Source organism: Uranotaenia lowii, chromosome 3 (genome assembly GCF_029784155.1).
Source record: "Uranotaenia lowii strain MFRU-FL chromosome 3, ASM2978415v1, whole genome shotgun sequence".
Taxonomy (NCBI): domain Eukaryota; kingdom Metazoa; phylum Arthropoda; class Insecta; order Diptera; family Culicidae; genus Uranotaenia; species Uranotaenia lowii.
The window spans coordinates 360,846,557-360,867,555 of record NC_073693.1 but is presented as its reverse complement, the minus strand read 5'-3'; the positions used below and the strand labels follow the sequence as shown (position 1 = coordinate 360,867,555).

The window sequence follows — 20,999 nt, the reverse complement described above, 5'->3', positions numbered from 1 at the left end:
TTCATTTGTAGCTTGAAGCTTTTGCCCCTAGATTTATGCAGCATTATTGTTTTTTTTTCGATTATAAATGTTTTGAGAGAAAACGTTGAAAAGCAAAGTAAAATGGATAAATTAGAATTGTAAACAATTATGAAGATGTTTTGTATCCTTTATGATCAAGAAAACTCGTTAAAACCGTCAAAATGGAGACTGATAAATGTAACCCCAAAGCATCAATTCCTGAAAAGCAAAGAGATCGATTTTTAAATCAAATTTAAAGTAGTCCAATAAATTTCTGCAACCATGTTTTACGTTCATAAGAGTCCTGTACTGGTTTTAAAAATATGAAACATGCCACATTCTCCTTAACAGGAATAATAATCGAAAAATATTGAAAAAAGTGATCAATATTACTCCGGATTACGGTACTTATATAAATTTTAAGAAATTATTAACATGTTTTGTGAATCAACAAATCTAAAGCTTTTCAAAAGGCGAAAAAAAAAACGTTGCGCCTTCAAGTGATAAACATAATTTTTCTCTAAAGTTGTCCAAAATGAAAAATTAACATAAATATTCAAAATTTTGCAATGCTCAAAATTAAAAAAAAACATGCTAGATGACAAAAATTTCAAAGATGACCAAAATTACAAAAAACAATCAAAAATGCCAATAAAGACCCCGTACGATTTTGACAATACGTTCGAACACTTTGTTTTGCCAAATCGAACCGTGCCAAAATCGAATCATTTTTTTTTCCTCAACTTTTTTTTTACTTGTTATTTAAAACCAGGGAAAGAAGACTGAAATTCGCTGGATAGATTTTGTAATCATTTAAATTAAAATTTTCGTTGATAAATTTCGTATAGCAAGTCATGTAACTCAGTTGTATAGGCAGTAAATTGAGTTCTGAGTTTATTGCAGCAGATTCAAAAGCTAACATCGAAATCGTATTGTCGAAATGTATTAACGCTGTCGAGAAAGCTGGCAACAGTGTTCCTCACTCGAGTACAGTTAAGTGACGAACCAAGAGAAAACCGAGTGCTTTTTATATTTGCTATGAAATAAAGTTTTGTCATATTATATTGTGTATTTCCACTCGTTCGCGCTTATTCCACTGCTCGAAAACTTCTACAGTATAACACTTAACGAGTTTTGAGAAAATCACTTTGGAAGGTTCGAAACACCGTTTAAATTCTAGTTTTGAAACCATCGTTCAGAATTGTCTGAAACTTGGTATCCAATCTTAAAAAAGATCAAGAATATTTGCCACCGACGTCAAAGTGTTCTTACAACCTTGATGGTTTGAAACAAACGTCTTATTGCAAATTGATGAATTCCATCTTGATAAATGATTGCATTTGTCCAATACTTTGATTATCCGTTGAAATTTGTATGGGGTAAAGTTTAAAACACTATCGGAACCGTAAATATAACACAAGAGTGCCCAATTGAAGGCTCTTTACATCAACTTGCGCGGTAATGTCCATCGCAGGAATGTATCCATTAGACTATGGACACTGCTAGCTACCTCATTTTACTTACCCTGCACCAAATTTAAGTCAGTCGTTCTTTTAAGATAGCTAAACACTCTCACAACAAATTTTCGTTTGATTTATTAGCGTTTTTCACTAAATTCTCCACTTATACCAGTGTACCTTAATAGATTTATTAAAGTAAACTACTTTATTAAACGTAAAATGAAAATAGTGGAAAGTAAATCAGAACAAGCATTGAAGTCAAGTGACAGAAAAATAAATAGATACTATGAAAAGCACTTATACGTATTCCGAAGAAACATGCTGAATATTTTCAAAAAATATCTATGAAAATTTTATATAGAAAACTTATTCTCCAAAAATAACTAGTTAGTGCCTCAGTTCAATCGTCGGTAAAGGGTTCATCCAAATTTAACGACTGAATTGCTGCTTGGTTTACCACCTGTGCTGAAAGAATCGGAAAATAAAACTCACCTCGTACTACCTCGAATGCGTTTCTTTCATAGTATACCCAAAGGCGCTTTTTCTTTTCACTGAACCGTTCGGTGTTTATTTCACCTCAAGAAATAAGTATTGCCGGAATCATTTGCTTCCGGTAATCGCACACACACTGATCGATCGAACACGAATTCGATTGAACGATCGATCCTAGCGCATTGTTATCGATATTTACTTGAACCTTCTTCTTCGCACTGTACTTTACATGTTATTGTATACTGGGCGCTTGACTTTAATGCTAAGATGTGTTTAGTTTGTTTTTGTATTTTGCTCGCTATCAGTCGGGTGTTATAATTTTAGATCAATTGTTCTAAACTACTTAATAAAATAAATAAAAAAAAAACGGGAGCTTCCTTTTCATCGGAAAGGACACTCGGCAGTATCGAAAAAAGGGATCGGTTTTTAATTACTTTCAGGTTTACCGCTGTCCTTGTCCGCGTTCGTAATCAGCTTGGGCGTGAAAATTGAGTTTTTGCTGCTGCCCGTTAGAACGCTCGATTCTTCGGCTTCGATATCACGGATGTTTTGGGAGATCCTCTTGGTTCTGGGCGGTGGCACCGGAGGTTCTGATGAGCTTTGACTGCTCGTTTCAGACGCTGCCATGGTTTTGTGGTGCTTATTACGATTCCATTGCATGAGTGCCTTTATTCGAAGCCCATGATAGTGGTAAATATAGAGCGCAGCAAATCCACATAGGACCAGAAAAAGCGACAACATGGCGACCAATGGTCCCATGTATTTGACTCCGGTTGGCTGTTCTTCGTCGATATTCTGTTCGCCTATTCCCTCGTCGCCGGTTGTTTCCGGTGTGACAGTTGGTCCTCGTGTTGGCAATGGACGCTGGCCTGGTCGGAGTGGAGTTCGGTTGCCAGACTCACCCACCGTAACATCGGCACAGGCTCGAAACTCCTCCTGTGGGCCACAACCTACGGCACCGCTTCCATCCGGGCAGGTACCCCAATTGTTACCTGCTATGTACCGCCACTGGATGACGCAATTACTGCACTCGAAATCTGTGGAAAGGTATCACATTTTATAGATCAAGAATGGGGTGGAAAAATGTAAGTTTGTGCGCTTCTCTGATACTTTGGGGAAGTTCGGCTTTCATGTCGTAGATTCGGCTGCCATTGCGCGGGTAGAATCTGGTACCCAAATCACTGGGATTCGGAATGCTCGGAGTTCCACTGATGATTTTTAGTATGTGCTTGTCTAGACAACTCTGCTGGGCTTGGACATTGTCACAGATCCGGAATTCAAAGTAGCTAGAAATAGATAGAAAACAAATTTAGAACGAACCAACACTGTACTCTCTGGAGCCACCATTCGTTTTCATGATCTTACCCCATATGGCTGGCGGTTAGCTCAACGCGAAGCGTGATAACCGATCCTGGATTGTACTTTCGGACGATCACTCCCTGGCCCCACTTGCCGCCGAATTCGTGCGGTCTCGGCTTGGGGGCATCAAAAGCGTCCCCACATTCGCCACATTTGCCATCGTTCTTTTTCCACTGCCGGGTGAACCCTCCGCAGTACAGCTCGTGGTCGTTGTAGTTCGGTGGGGTGGAGAATCCGTACCGCCAGGCTGATGCTCGACTCGGTGGTTCAATCAATCGCCCATGGCCGCTGCATACCGTCACCAGGGCTCCCAAGCTCAACAGGAGCAGGAAAGTTTTGGGCCCGGCGATTGATTCCGTCCGAACGTCAGCCGGTAGACGGGGGACACCGTCCCACTTCCGCCTGGTCATTGTCCACAGTGACGGGAAGGTCGGACACCTTGCCCCTAGAGTGGGGGAGAGTGCCTGAAAAAAAAACCGAAAAAAATTCAATAGTTTTAATTTGAGGCACTTAGGATCAGAGGGGTGATTTTTTATCAAAACTGAGATAAACTGTTTTTTGGATAGTTAAAGTATAGATTAACATTCTGTAGAAGACACAGGTCAAAAGAAAAATTATTTCGATATTTTTAAGCAATTTATAAAAAAAACGTGTCAATAAAAATCCTGTTTCGTTTGGTGTCAGAAGGGTGCAAGTGCACTTGCACCCTTCTGACACCAAAGGATTATACTTTTAGGCTGATTTCATTAGAACGTACCTATACATTTTTGTCAGTTGAAAACGACATCATCTAGTTCCGACTAGGATTTTCTACTGGTTCTGACCAGGATAATCCAGAGTCCTCAGATAGAGAAGTGATGAAAATAGATTCAGGTGTAACTTCGTCGGCATAAAAAGCTCATTGTTATGTATACAAAAAATTCTAAAACATTTTTTTTAATGGCAAATTTAGCCAATGCTAATAGGGATAAAAGGCAAACACAAAACGCACTTACAATAATTTTTTGGCAAATATATCTAAAAAAAATCTCTCGGATGAAAGCTCAGAGGATTCAGAGTTTTTGACAGGCTGTGATCATGATGTCACGTACTATCCCACGGAACAAAATGAAACTTCGAAAAGTTCAGATGAGTCGTTGCGACAGGTAGTTTATAAAAAATTACATAAAGTCATTTAAGGAATATTTACATAACTGTTTAGGTAAGAGGCCTGGTATAATTAGACAAAAAAAGAAAAATTAAACATCCACGGTTCTTCTGGAGAATCAGAAGTTGCTGCTGCTGCAGTTGCTAGCGAGAATGAGTCCATTTCTGGAGAGTCAACTGGCCATTCATCAAGACCCAAAAACGTCAACGAAATCAGGCAGTCATCTTGCGAAAAAAGCTACGAAACCAAGGGGAAACGTACGTTGGTTCTACCGGAAAAAGCGACCAGCTAAACAGTTAATTCCAATGAATGAACACATATGCAGGTATTCTTGTGTATCAATTAAAGAAAAAGAGAGATTGAAAGTTTTCAACAAATTCTGTGGAACTTGTAAACCTCGTTCATTATGAGTTGCATAGAAATTTGAAGCCCGAAAACGCAGAAAATTAAATGTGTGAACAATAACAAAACATCTAGTACCTATTATACTGAAAATACTCGTTACATACAGGTTCCAAAAGCATGCTATCATATTGTTTGGAGTCAGAGGGGTGCAAGTGTCATTCTTGGGATCAGAAGGGTGCAAGTGAAAAATATCAATAAAAGTAGTTCGCCGTTTTAACATAAATATCGCAAAAACTTTGGTTTTTTTTCCAGAATCGTTCATTTTAGACCTCATGAGACACACTCCATCGAAAATTTAGTAGAAAAATTGATTTGATAATTTTGATTTAGAAAAAAAACTTTGAGGCCCGTTTTCTCGAAATCATCATTTCGGCACTTGCACCCCTCTGATCCTAGGCGCCTCATTTATAGTTTTAAGAATTATAAAAAACTTGAAATTAAAACAAACTTTTTCTTGTCATAATTTCTTAGATGCTAAAAGATGCCAGTACCAACCTTGAATTTCAGTAATTCAATACTTCGTAATTTTATAATTTTTTGTTGAATCGATATTTTTATTGTTCATTGCTTGTATTAATTTCATGTAATCGTCTTACATTTGGGTATACGTAAGCCCTACATTAAATTTAAAATTTCAGTTCAAGTCAATAGTCGGACGGTTTGTTGAAATTAAATTCAAAAATATAAGTTTTTCTATGTATTTCACTATGTTGGAAGCTTTCCTGTTTATTAACCGTTAATTTTTTGTGCTATGTTATCAGGTGTTGCGGCACCGGCACTTGACAGTTTCGAGCTGTCTACTTTGACCGTTGGAGCGAGAGTGATTTTCGTTTTTTTTTATAGCGTATTTGTTTTCATCCGGTGGCCAACCAGTTGTGCACTGACTGCTGTCATCTTTATTCAAAAAAAGGGCTTTGGCAGCACTTTCGATAGTACTTATACGAATTGCTTAGTGAGGATATCAAGCTACGAATCTTTGTACATCTGAAGGGACAAGTAAGTTAGCCAGTCGCAAATAAGTGCCCTTTATTATTGATTTGAATTGTTTACTCAGGATTGTAGCCAGATCGAGGCAGAAATAGTAACTGAGCAAGGTGTTTGTGGTAACCTTACCAATAAAATCCCTTTTACCACAGTGTTTAGCCGTAGTTGTTCTGTTGTGAACATTAAGTCTGTACAATGAATTCTAGTCGAAACAAGTAGAAATGGATTGACAGTTTATCAGGCTTCCGAAAAGTACTGACGAACGACAGTATTCTTGCGAAAGTCGCACATGCACCTCAGTGAAAGCTTCCCGAATATTTCTTCCCCGACAGTTTTAAAAGGAGCGGTCGTGCGATGTACAGCGAGGCCTCGTTTTACCCCATGCGAGAGTTTGTTCGGGGGTATGAAATTTTTTTTAAGCTTCGTGACAGTTTTGGGAATATCTTCGTGACAGTTTTCAATGCGTTGAATTTCGCATGACAGTACTACTTCCCTTCCTTTTTACTCTACTCCCCTTCCCTTTTCGCCTAACCTGCGCCGGCACCACACATCGCGTTACGCGCCGATCGTATGCTGCTGCTCGGTGCGAATAGATACCTCGTTCGATCTATTCGAAACCGAGCAGCAGCGCATACGATCGGGCATGGGTACGGTATGGGCACGACAGTCACCCGTGACAGTCCTGCCCAAAACTGTCACGCCCTGCAGCCGACAGTTAGGATGAAATTATTTTCGAAACAGGAGGCATGAAGGGATGAAAACCGGACTGTCGGTTGGGTTCGCTACAGCTTAAAGCACAACATTTTCGGCAACGTATGCTTTGAGCCGATTGTTCAGATACAGTCTGGGTGCAGTGCGATGTAGCCGAAGCATTACGATTTGTTACCGACGGTACAGCAGCGAACTGAGTGTTAAGGAAAACCGAGACAGTATGTTTGGCAAGAAAAAGGCTGTCATAGCAAAGCTGTACTTTTCGGAAGCCTGTAGTTTATCATCTGTCTCTTTCCAATTGACTTCGACCGATTTCTACCAGGGCGAAATGAATCCTGCTGCCGAGCTGGATTGGTTTCGACTAGTTTCTACTTGCTCCATTGAACAACGACCTGACTAGTTTCGACCAAAACATTGGCTCGTTGAAAATCTACCAGTTGACAGAAACCAGTTGAAACCGATTTTTACCAACCGTTGAACGAAGCTATTGTTGCGTTGCGGTGAGTACGATAAATTGAAAATGAAACCTGTAAACATTAAATTGATTTGCGAGTGTACGAAAGCAGCTAGATTGTGTACAGCTAGGGGAGGTCGGTTTCTCGGTTGTTTTGGATCTTTTCAGAGCGATCTCATGTTATCTTTTTGTTCGTTCACACTGCAAGTTTCCGCTTGTTTGGCAAACAACGCATGGATTACTATTGTGTGGAGGTAGATACAACTCTATCTGTATCTACCACTGCAAGATAGAAGCCCTCCGTGATGAACAAGTAGGAGAAAAATGTGTGATGAAAAGTACTTCAAATTAAAATTTGGGTAGGTACTTCTGTCCATAATGCCCTTGCGGGGTAAAACGCCAAAGGCGATATTTTGATAAGTTTTGAAGGTTTGCGATGTTTTTAGTGAATTTATACTACAAAAAAGTGTTCTTAGAATCAATATCTGGTAATTTAATAAAAATGACTACCAGATATTCAATTAAACACAAATAATAATCAAATTAAATTTAGTTGTGGCTATCCATCACTTAAGTTGTAAAAAGTTATCAAATGAAATATGCTTTTATGTCTAGGTAATTGCATAAAACATCCTCACCATGGATTTTATTGGTTGTTCAAAGTTTATTTTCGAATTTGAAATTTTGAAGTTCAGTGTTCCATGAAAACAGGTAGATTATTTAAATGATATATCGAACTTCTTATTTGCCTAGTCCTAAATCATCATTAGAATGCATAATAATGACAACTTTCGATAGCGTCTGAGTAAAAAAAAGCTTGCACTGAAAATCGAATCGACTCTCTATATTTTTTTTGTCAAAAGCAGCAGAAAAACCTGGTTAAATAGACACAGTTCAAAATAAAGTCAAAAATTTGAAAAAAGAATATTTTTTCATGGAGAAATGTTAAAAAAAACCACTTGTTTTCATGTATATATGTATGTATGTTGGTTATCCACCATGAGTGCACGGATTCACCGCAGTTTCTGCCTAAGTATGTGCTTACATGCATTCTTCAGATTATTAAGTTCGACAAATCTCCAATGCAACGCGTATATCATACACGGATCCCATGGCTTCGTATGAACTGTTATGGATGAATGTATTGTGTTGATGTAGGTTTATTTTGGAAGTCAATCAGGTGGGCTAGTTTACTTACAGATATTCCAGCATCCGTGTATATACCTGGCCAGCTGGCAACTGATTGAACATTCTTATTATATAGTCAGTTATAAGAGGAAACACACATCTTACCTGTCGGCCACTTATGGGATTCGAATCCAAAAGTTTTCTTGCCGATACCGGGAATCGAACCCAGTACGCCTGGCATACCAACACCAGACTCGCGCCAGCCTATCCACTAGACCACATCGACGCTATATAAAAAACCACTTGTTTTCATGTGTAGATAAATTTGGAAAAAGTTATTTTTTTCGTTTTTCTACGAATGAAATAACAGAATTAATTTTTATTAACTGTGAACATTGTGTTGATATTGAGACGTTTTGATCCATTGTTTTGGGATATCCATTGCATACACTGGGGCGTTTAACATCCAATGATTTCAAAGATCGCTCTGAAGGCGCTTGTAAAAAATCGAATATTTTTTTAGTTTTTACGATAAAAAGTAATTTTATTTACAGATAGAAATACGAAGAACGGCGGGTGCACATTCCTCCGGAATACCCTACTCTTCCGCTCATTTTCAATACCGTAAACTGGGGTAACTTTGATCAACATGGAATATTTGCAGATAATCATGATTAACTAAGTAAAAAGTTAAAATATCTGTAAACTTTTTACTACGTTTGAAAGCCTATAAATTGAGTTTCGAATAAGCTTAATTTGGTTTTTATAAGAAGATTTTTAATACATAAAAATTGAGAAATGCTTATAATTTTTACCCTTAGATGTATGCAGCAACATGATCCATCTTTTGATTATACATGTTTTTGAAAAAAAAAAAACGTTGAAAAACTTTGTTTAGTCTTAACAAAAATTACTGTTATTAATGTTTATGCCTTCTGTGCGTACGTACGTAAAAACCATAGTGATCAAAGTTACCCCGAAACTCGAAATCTGGTTTTGTAACAAACATTGTATTATAACCACCAATGTCGTTTGAATTTACTGCAATCAATGATCATGTTTTATACTCCTCATCTCAGTAAGTGTTTTAAAACTTTTAGGTAGTACGAAAAAGCAACCTCTTCCAAAATATTCTAAAATGAATGAAAAAAGTGATCAAAGTTCCCCCAGTTTACGGTACCTTTCATTTTATTCTAATCTTATATCCGTCTATAATCTTTTAATTTTTAAATATTGTTCCTTAAAGAATATGACATTTCATCGATAAAATAATTTATAAAAAAGATTTAAGTAAAATATCAATATCTCCAACTATACAAACCGTCTATACGTCTGCGAATCTATATTTAAATATCCAAGGAAAGAATTGTGTTATTAGAGGAAAGGTTTTAGATCAGGATCCATTTTGGAGAATGGTGCGATCGTGTTTTCATACACCTCCTATGCTGCTAGTTTTTTTCTTAAGGAAACTTCTAATTTCTATCTTTGAGGCAGTGTTGGAATTTTCTTTAAACTAACTTGTTTTCCTGATTCTTGTTCCTGATACACTTAATTTGTTTTCGAAAACGACCCTTTAGTGTAAAGATACTGCTATCAAACTTTGAAGAATATTTATAAGGAGATATTTGAAATATCAAAGTTTGGTTCATGGATGGAGTTTTTTCTATGTTTTATAAGTGACACTTTACCATTTTTATGACATTCGTGCCGAGGTGGATGAACTTTTTGTTCCTTTTCATTTTTAATTTGTTATGGAGGTTGTGATAGCTGAATAAGATCGTTTTTGGAAACTCATTTCGCGATTGCACGGAGAAAACAAATCAACCAAAAAATGTTGGTTATTCATAGTACAGAAGTGAAGTATTCACTCTCATGTAGCGGATTAAGGTTTACTTTTAAGTTTTAACATCAGTTACAGTACTTGTTATTAAGAATTTACTCATAACATTAAAACACTGGCGGGCAAAAGTTTGGGATCACCCTCTTTAAAACATGAAAATTTTGATTAGCTATATCTCAGCAATCTTCTGACATTTTGGAATTCCTTTGATCTCTTTCAAAAGATTGTGAGCCAAACCTTCTTTGAATTGTTTTGACAAAATGTAAATATTGAGTTTGTATGACGTAAAATTAGCTTAAATTTGGAACATTTTGCAAAAACTGAACTTAAAGTTCAAACCCGATCATCTCAGGGTAGGGTGGATCAAATTTAAAAAATCGAGTTGCATACGAATCCGTTTTTCATACTCATCAAAACACATTTGTTTAATTTTGTGCAAAAAATATGCAATGTACTTAAAATATATAAAATAGATACTTAAGTCATCATCCAAAAGTTTGGGTTCACCCCGTAGTATGGTGTAACGGCCAAAAGTCTGGGATCATTCTTCAAAAACATGCGTTTTTATTTCACGCGTATCTCTGTTATCAAACATCGTATTATTTATCTGGTAAGCTGATTTGGAAGCTAATGAGTTGAACTTGCCTCATGGATATTTGGTTGATAAATTTATGAAGACTAACTTCATTAAACGTTTAGCTTGATCATTTTTTGATAATTTTTAGCAAATAGTCTGACCGTTAAACAAAACATGCAAATTTGATTTGACTTTAACTTAGTTGTCTTACAATAATCACAAAAATGATTAAACTTTAGCTTAAGGTTTAATGAAGTTAGTCTTCAAAAATATGTCTATTAAATACCCATAAAGCAAGTTCAGCTCATAGGCTTTCAAATCAGCTTACCAGATAAACAATACGTTGTTTGATAACAGAGATACGCGTGAAATAGAAACGCATGTTTTAGAAGAGTGATCCCAAACTTTTGGCCGTTACACCATGCTACGGGGTGATCCCGAACTTTTGGACGATGACTTAAGTAGCTATGTAGCTAGTATGAAAAATGGATTCGAATGGAACTTGAACTTTGGAATTTGATCCACCCCACCATGAAATAATCGGGTTGAAATTTTAAATTCAGTTTTTGGAAAATGTCCCAACTTTAAGCTAAATTTAAGTCAAGTAAACTCAATATTAACATTTTGTCTAAAACATACAAAGAAGGTTTGGCTCACGATCTCATGAATGAAATCAAAAGAATTCCAAAATGTCATGAGATAGCTGATCAACATTTTCATGTTTTTGAGGGGTGATTCCAAACTTTTGGCCGGCAGTGTATATATCAGCTAACCCAATCAACATTCCTTACTGAAGTCATCTATATCTTATTCTTATTGGAAGTTAGTTATACATTTATATTTTACAAACTTGTATAACCTCTCGTATTTCTATGTTAGATTACTTGCTTAATCGTCCAAATTTTAGCTTTTTGTCGAGGTTTCTTGTTTGTTTGAATATATATTATTTGCTTATCAACACTCTAAACTATTTAAGATGCTTTAATATACAATCTACAGAATTTAGTACTAAAAACTAAAGAAAAATACAAAAACGGCCGATTTTTCTCAAATGTAAAGAAAAATTGATTAAATGAGTTAGTTTCATTCATAAACAGTGCTTTTAAATAAATTTAGACAGAGAAATGGATATTTTCTGTAATGTTCCGAATACTTTTGTCCAGCAAAAAATGAAGAACTAAACCCTTTTTGTTATGGTAGTAGAGTAAAGCATTGCAAATTTCATGTACTTAGAAACAGAACATTTCACGAAATCTACTCACATAAAAATTTATGTTAATACCACAAACAATTACTTAAAAGTTACATTGAATAAATGCGCTAAGTTAAGTTGTGCCGAATATAATGCCGTTTCAAATATCTAAAAACTTATTGATAAAAGCATCAAATTCATAATTTGTTAAACAAAAATTACAAAAATTCTTATTTTAAAAAGTTATCAAAAATAAATTTGTACTTAGCTTGGGTACTTTTCACTGCTAAGTCAAACCCCCTTATTCTGCGCCGCGCGTGAGGTGACGATAGTCGAGTCGAGTCGTAGTCACGTGAGTCTTGTCACCTTATTCCCGAAGCCGATGTGACAGAGGTTCATGCCCAGCTGACTACTAGATTAGGATAAGAATGCAAAAAGTTCATTCTAAAAGACGTTTCTCACCTAAAGCGACTACTGGAATCGGGTGACTAGAGTAATTCGACTATCGTCACCTCACGCGCGGCGCAGAATAAGGGGGAAAGTTTATCCTACAACCGACGTAATCAGCCAAGGTACCAGCTTAAGCATCGAGTTCTTAGAATAAGGAAGGTCCCTCTTTCTCCTTATCGATGGCTCCATTATTGGTGACACCACTGGAGTCTTCCGTATCGGAAAAAACGTTTTACACTTGATTTTTTAAATAATTTTGAAACTTTTTTCATTAGCTTGAAATGGATAGCTTGAAAAAAAAACACGTCAGTTTCTTGTCGCAGACTACTTGGATCTCTCTATAGCCGATATCTTTTGAAACAAAATATGAAAACTTAGAACGCTTTGATAAACCCCTAAATCATGTCAGATTGAGCTGCAATTTTGTACGGGAATTTTTTCAAGGAAATCAACAAAATGTAAATAGCCGTTTTTTTATTTAACTTGACAATTTTCGCGGCCACCCTAGTGTGGTAAAGAGGAAATAAATAGATTTTTCGAAAACTTCCCACGAATGAAAACGAATGAAATGATTACAATCAAAACATTTCTATTTAAAGATGCCTGATGAATCATCGTTGTTGCGATCCAGCTGCTGGATTGATAGAGAAGATCGCTTCCAAACAATGGTAGGCTCATGCAGTCGAAAGAAATCAGATTTTAATAATCACCCTAATCGTTCCTTCTTGAGATTGCATTCCTGCAACCTTTAATGGCATAAATTGCAGACACTTTTGTGCGTTAGATGCGAGTGATTTTGCAAAAAGGTTACATATGTAATCGGCAGTTGTTAAGCATCTCGAAGAAGAAATTTACTAGGTATATATGAACGTAGCATAAATTTATCCCAAAAAACAAGCAATATATTTTTCAGTTTAAATCCTTCTGCTGATCCTGAATCCTAAATGCTGATTCTTGATTTCATAAACATGACTTCAATCGCAAAGTTTTTTGAAATTTTCTGCTATACCTACTCTGAAGGGAAAATAAGTCGTGATTTGAGATCATCTAACAGCCGTGAGGTAACATTCGCATGGGACAGATCGTTGATTTCCCTTTAATCAGAACAAAACAACAAAAACAAACATTGTCCACAGCGTCGCGTCGTCACATAACTTCAACGGAGCTATCGTGCTTAATTTTCTGTTTGTTATATAAAACGAATTAGCTACTCACATTTCTAAGACGCGTAGTGCCGTTTTCCACCCGAAAGTATGTTCAAGTGTAATAAAAAAAAGAGCCGCTTCTTCAGGTTGGCTTTTGAGCTTATGCAAACCAGCATGGATTGGGATGGAACAAAAAACAAAATCGTCAAGCGCTCGCTACATTGGATAACGGGCGCGAGAAGAAAAAACATTAAACATGAAACCGATTTGCAAACTGGCGACAAGTGTACCAAAAGCTTGGCAATAAAACTAACAACGGGCAAATCAGACAACGGTATGATTATTGGGGCAGGTGATGATGATACCTACCTGTTACATGCTTTGAAGCCCGGCCCCGGAAAATTGGGGCATGTACGTAGAGTTGTTGGCAGTTTTGTTGAACACAACCAATTCGTCGTCGTCCTACCGCTAAGTGTCTAACTATCGGTTGCATGCTCAAATTTCAATTGTTGGCGGGCGCGGCGGGTGTTTATGTGACAATTGGGCGCTAAGATTGTTAGATTGCCATTTTCAATTGGCATTAACTGGCATGATGAGAAAGGCGTCATTTAGATTGTAAACAAACCATTACCGCGAAGAAGGTTGTGAAATCGAGATGACATACAACATGGTTGAGGGATCGCCAATTGGTGAGACTGCATGAAATTTTTGGAAGAAACGGCTCGACAGTCCTTGGGATACCGGATAATATTGGACAACGGAGAATACATCGAAAGAAAATATTGATCAGTTTTCAAAAATATCAATTTTAATTCAGGCCCGTGCGAAGAACCTGTCCTTGGAAATTGATTTCTAACACAATATTCTAACTTATGATTATTACACAAACTCAAAAAATAATCAATTTTACTTAAAAAATAAATCAAAATTTTAAAAATAAATCAGAATTACGAGCTTTTATCGCCGCTGATTCTTATAGGCTTTTCTGGTTGAATTTCTGGTGAATTTGAAATCAAATAAATACAATTCTTTTGACGTGTTTATTGTAATTATTTAAGTTTCTGTATTCTAATATAGTTTTCTGAAGATGGCTGAAAGAAGTAGGCCGAAACGTCAAAAGAATTGTTTTTATTTGATTTAAAATTCACCGAAAATCATCAACCAGAAAGTCGCAGTGGGCTCTTCCCTACAAGGAAAAAAACAACAAAAAAAGCCGATTAGCAGACTAGTTTTCAAATTTGAAATCAATATTTCCGAAACACCAGAAAAAAATGCGAATCGATATTTCGAGTAAAGCTTTGGACATAATAACACTAATTTACGGCATTTTTGAACTTAGTAACCTGAAGGTCATTTTAAATGTGAAATCAGGCGCTGAATATGAAAATGAAATTAAAAAAAACCCAGTAGAGATCTCAGTTTTTGAGTTATGCTTCGAATATGAAATATTGGAAGAATAAAAAGTAAATATTAGTGACTTTATGTTAGAAAAAAAAATTTTTTTTGTTTCGATTAAAGTCGTTTTACCACCTTTATGACACTCGCGACTTTATCAACGTTGCAGTTGGCGGTCCGTTATTGAAAAACTTATATGGTAAAACTGTGTTCGATGTTTACTCTTGGGCTCGAACTCACGGACATCGGCTCTGGAGACAACAGACTTGCCAACTGAGCTATATCTCAAGCCCTAGAAAAAATTATAGAAAACGCATTTTGTAAGAGAAAACATTGTTTCAGCGAAAGTTTTAGACTCGATGGTAACATTTAAAAAATCAGATTTTCTATTGACCTTAAATGTAAATTAAAAAATAAATATTTCAAGTGATTATTTATCAACATCGGTTGAAAACTGATTAGGTTACGGTTAATTTTTCTTTTTTTTTAATAATTTAACGAACCGCAGTATGCTAATCGTAGTGTAGGAAGAATTAAACATGGTAAATCTCACTCGCTTTAAGTCAAAATTATTAATTAGCTTACCAGAAGGTGACATGCCAAATTTCAGAAAGATCTGACCATGGGAAGGGTTTGCTTGAGTCTCAAACGTGAATAGGATTTTAGGGTATTATGCTCGGAAGGAACAAAAATACTGGTTATTCATTTTCAATTCCAATCGTATTGCCAACCCGTTTGGGGAACAGTCGATTAAGTTTGACGGACCAAGAGGCTTCACAGCCACAGCTTCACACCTCATGACGATGACTGACAAAGTACAGATTGGATAACTGACAAAATAAAAATAGTTTATTCAAATTTTTTAATGTTAATTTTGAATGCAAAAATGTAATACAAATTAAGTTAACACTGCGCATTAAAATTCAACTTTTAAGTTGCTACTCTGAATCATATAAAAAATATTTCATAAAATTAAAACAGTTCGACTTTTAAAATTCGGTAAATTTATTTGAAAATTCAACAAAATAAGAAGATGAAAAGATAAGTTTTTTTTAATTTAAGAAAGATTTTTTTCAAAAAACTCGTCTAACCATTTAAAAAACTAAATAAAAGTATTTAATTGAAAACTCAAGGGAATGTACTTTGGTGTCTATGATTTGATAGATTTAAGCGTCCTGAATTGAAATCTTTTGTCAAATTTTGTCTATCATCTTTAGTTTTGTTGATATGAAGTTTATAAGCTTTCAAATGTATCAGTTTTAAGTGAAATCAATCATTGATAACTGATGAAATCTACGTTAAAGAAAAAATCTTATTCTGATTTTGTTTTTTATATCTATTTCATTAAATTAAGGAAATATTTGAATATTTAAAATAATGGAAAATGGCAAATGGAATATTTGAAAAATGATGATGAATGATCTAAATAGTCAAATTCTACAGTTATTCCCAAGTTGGAAAGATATCGTAACAAGTATTTGTGACATTACTAAAAAAAGTTTTTTTTTAAAATTGAATTCATTGAACAAAATTTGTTTAACTTGCAAACCGACAAGATATTTGCTTTAAAATATCTTAAATCGAATTTGGCTCAACCCTTTTTGAAATATGGGGAAAAGTAAACAAATAGAAAAACTGTATAACTTTTTTCGCAAAACTCAAAATTATTCAAGATTTTGTTTTGCTGATTCTGATGACTATGATCGTAAGTGGTAAACACCTGATACATGGATTCCAACTTAATGATGTATAAAATTAGTATTCGATTAATTAGAGTAGGCGTGTGCTTCGGGACGGACGGACGAAAAAAATCGAGCTTTTGAAGTTTTACTCAAAATTTGGATGTGTGGAAATGTGGATTTTCATCGAAAATGGCTCGAGTTTTGATTTTACCAATGAATTTCAAGCGTCTGTATCTCAGATTATGTAAGTTGAGCCCAATCTGAATGTTTTACATCAGGAAACAACCTCGGCCGGTCATTAGAACAACTTTGTTCGGAATATGAAGCCCGTTTGGAATCGAAAGCTCAAAACGCGAAACAACACGAACAAGAAAAAACATATTTTGCCAACGGATTAATGACGGAGTTCGAGCGACAGTAATTGCTAGCTGGATTGATACCCAATCGTTCTACATCTTACCGAAGCTAAGTATCTTTTTATCACTGTTCTCATAATTTCCTTCTCACAACATGGGCATACGTAGTTAATTAAAATTCGGTTTTTGATCTTTTCCATTCATCCATTATTCATTCATAAAGTTTCCGATTATTGTGCCAAGAAGTTTTTTACCGCATTCTTTAGAACAGTGGTATTTAAGGCAAGAACATAATTTAGCAGGTTTGGTCGAGTTAAATTTTAAACAAACTAAAGCATTGATTGCTCAAATAAGATTGCGTATTGATGTGAAATGTTTACCCGAGTATGTAGCACTCAATCCGAAGTTTTTAAAGATTCATGACAAAAAAAGGCTATATTCGTGTTTAAATTGGACAGGTCGGGACCGATATCTTAATGTTTTTATTTTGCAGTTTAGGTAGGAAAAAATTCCTGCACATTTACCTAAATTAAACCAACCATAACAATGGAGGGGCCCTTAACCCTCCAAAGCTGTTCGGGTCAATATGACCCGAAGCGCACATTTCAAACATCTATATCATCATTCCAATATACTGAAAAACTGGGAATTTTGACAGACCAAGTATGTTCTATGAAAATAATGATCAAATTAACGACAAAAAACTAAAATTTGAGTTTTGAAAATCGGTTCGTTAGGAAATGAAATACAGCTGAGCAAAGCCAAAATTGGATGTCGTTTTTTTAAAGTAAGATTTTTTTCTAACGGAGCATTTGAGATAGCGGTCGAAACTTTCATTGAACCACAACATATCTATACATTGTCGGAAAGATGGATTCTTGACGATTTCAAACATCATTGAAACACTGAAATACAGAAAAGCTGTCAGAAGTTATGAGTATTTTAAAAATAAAATTGATTTTTTGGACTTTTTACTTTCTGAACCAGTTTATGATAACCTGGTAATACATATCGACTTAGTTTTGAAATGGTGAGTAATTAGAATAAATAACCTACACAATGAATATAATATCATTAAAATCGGGTAACATTTACAGCCAGGAGAACGAAATCAAGCTACAACTAAAATTTCCCCGAATCGTATATTTAGCGAACGGCTTTGGAAGGTTAAAAAGGTCGATTGATCCGATATCTATTTTATTTTCGATAAAGTCATCATTTACATACAGATAAAAAGCAATTATTTCAGTTTTAATCAACCATAATAGAAATTTATCTGAAGCGATTGCCAAAAATGAAAATTTCTTGCATAGTTCCACAATCATTCAATTGTAATCATTTAAAGCATTGTTCATATAATGTTTCAGTTTATCTGGAATGTTTTTATGTATTACTTTATACTTGATAAAAAACAAAGATCCAAAGAATATTAGCTTGATATTTTTCCGATAATTATTTTCAAAACTAATCAATCCAACAAATGAACTAAATGTTGAATACTCAATTGATTTTAAAACATTTTTATAAAAAGAAGGTAAATGTTAATTCATTGATTTTGTTTTTATTTAAATGTTAACGCTTGTTTTCTTCTTTTTCTTTTCTTTTTAAAATATTCCTGCTTCTATTGTGAACTTTTTATAAATATATACAAGTAATTTCCTTTATTGATAGTTTTGTATGAGAAATAAATGAGGATTTTATATTGGGATCAAGATCTCTACAAAAATGTTACAGTAAAATTTAAAAATTTTACCAGGAAACAGTAGAAGCGTAGGAAATTTATTATAGATAACTCAAATCGTTACACTAGTCAAAAGTGTCTTCCGATCATATCCTTCCACCCACCGCTCCAACCCAAAATTGTTTTGCTAGGATGCAGAGGTGACCTCGGTCCTAAAGCGCAACATTTTTCTTTCATCCCTTTCTCTGTTTTCCAAGCTATCTATTGACTACTAGGACGTGGCCGGCGCCGTTATTGATGTTTAAAGAGAGAGCATCAGTTTTGTTCATTGTGAATGTGCTGTCAATCCCAGACACCATTCTTTTGACCTCTGGACAAAGTTGATGGCCTCGGTCAATCACGGAGTAGCAACCATTGGCGATGTGGAATTCGTTCTACTGAGCCACGCCTGCGATCATGGTATTCGAAATGCATTTGATAACAAATTCATAGTTAAACCAATAAAGAGTTAAAAACAATACTGGAGAAATTCAACGGAATTGTCCATTATTGATTTATTACTAGAAAATTATAAAAAAGACATTTCGGGTTCAATGTTTAAAGGTGGATGTGAGTAGTCATTCAAGCTAAGCTAAGCTAAGCTATAAAATTAGTATTCGATTAATTAATTTTGAAGTTAAAATAGTTGGGTTCGAAATCAGAACTTATTTTGTTATACTTCTTGATTAAAATCCATTGTAAAGACGAGGTAGGGTTTTTGTATGTCAAGTTTAGAGTTTCAATACAAACGGTAATCGAACAGAAATTTACAATTGAAAACAAGTTCCAACTGGTGAACTCCTTTATTCCTGTAGCGTCGTCAAACGAAAAGTCTATAAAGCCTAGGGTGATTTAAGATTAACGGTTATTTAACACCTTTTTAGATCAAGTAATTTCCCGTTCTAAACATAATTTTCAACGTAAATTATGTTTAGAAAAAATTTCAGTCAAATCAGCTTTTGCACTACTAACTATACACTTACTATACATACATTTCAGAAATTTGAGCAATGTAATGAAATGTAGAAGCAACCTACATTGGAACTACTTTGCCCTTCTTTGTCTTAATTCTTCCCGAGCAAAAGTTAATGAATTTAGTAGGGGAGAGTGGGGTATCGTGGACCATGGGGAAACGTGGGCCACTTTTAATATCTCAGATGTGTGTTGAGATAAAAATCTCAAACCAACTGTAATCATCGTCGCTTTGCGTGAGCATATATTCCTATATGTTGTTGACAGAAATACGCATCAAATGCTTCTTTAATTTATCAAGCTAAAAAAAGTAAGAAAAATTTACTTACATAATTAAAAAAACACCCGCTAATTTCATCGATGGGGAACCTAAAGTGCATAACAAAAATATGCCCATACGCTTATGATCTTAGTTTTGTCATGATCTTTCACATGGGAAGGAATTTTTGATGAAACATAAATAAGTCACACAAACGCAACCAATTTGCAAATCATAGCTTGTGGGGAATCGTGGGCCACACATCTTGAATCACCTATATTTTTATGTTTTATACACATTCAGAACTTACAATAATTTTTAATTATCTGTAAAGTTTTCTTATGCCAAATGAAGAGTTATGAAAATTATTTTGTCCATCCTATATAGGAAATTTTGCCAAAACGTTCGCGAGCCAGGTTTTGGAATCTATGCGATCATACACAGCTCTCTTTTTGATTTCAACATCTGAAATTACTTTAAAATAACGAAATGATTTAGGAAATCACAGTTTTGGGTCAACTCATAAACTTTGCATGTTATTTGGTCGATTTGGATTTGGTGGCCTACGATTCCCCACCATTTTTCAAAATCCAAAAAATATTGCTTTTTTTCAAACAGTCAGAATTTGGGGAAAATAACTTATTGAAATTTTTTTAAAAATACCTTATGATACCTTGAAAATGTAGAAAACCATACCGTTTTTTATTTTCATTTTATCTTTTATAATAAAGAAGTTATGGAACAACGAAAAAAAGTGGCCCATGATTCCCCACTCTCCCATATTTGCTTTAAATTTTGGGCTTCTAAAACTTTCACTTGCTTCTGAATTTCAATGGAATGACAAATTTGATAAACCACACTATTAAGTACCAACAAAGGTCATGTCAAATTTCGCAAACCGAAAGTATACATTTTGTAGATTGGCTCGAAAAACTGAGTTTTGCAAAATTTCATTTCAGAAGTTGATTTTTGGCCTCAATTTTTGATTCGAGATAACACCAGATGTCGACGTTTTTTGCAGTCATTTGCCATAAAAATTAAAATTTTTATTTTCCGATTTCTTTTGGTTCTCCCGTGGTGATTTTTGAGAGTCAAAAAAACGAAACATTGAGATCTTTAATACAACAAATTTTCTGGAGTTTCGAAACGTTTTAAATTAAATTTGATTAAAGATCGCTTCATTTAGAATTGAAACAAACTGTTGCTCATATTGTGACGCTCCCGGAGGACAAATTTGGAAGTTCTTGGCACCCACGTGTCGGGAATTCTGT

The 20,999-nt window shown here is 35.0% G+C and overlaps 1 protein-coding gene across 2 annotated transcripts in view; it reads right to left on the bottom strand.

Moving 5' to 3' along the window:
- Positions 1-1,999: 1,999 nt before the first annotated feature.
- LOC129750917 (uncharacterized) overlaps positions 2,000-20,999 on the bottom strand; it is a 103,477-nt gene continuing 84,477 nt past the window's right edge. For both annotated transcript variants that reach the window (XM_055746114.1, XM_055746113.1), the window contains exons 3-5: positions 3,318-3,775; positions 3,063-3,238; positions 2,000-2,989 (exon numbers count right to left, since the gene is read on the bottom strand). In XM_055746114.1, coding sequence (XP_055602089.1) covers positions 2,379-2,989; positions 3,063-3,238; positions 3,318-3,721 — 1,191 coding nt within the window. In that variant the 5' untranslated portion in view covers positions 3,722-3,775 and the 3' untranslated portion in view covers positions 2,000-2,378. The remainder of the gene's footprint in view (positions 2,990-3,062; positions 3,239-3,317; positions 3,776-20,999) is intronic.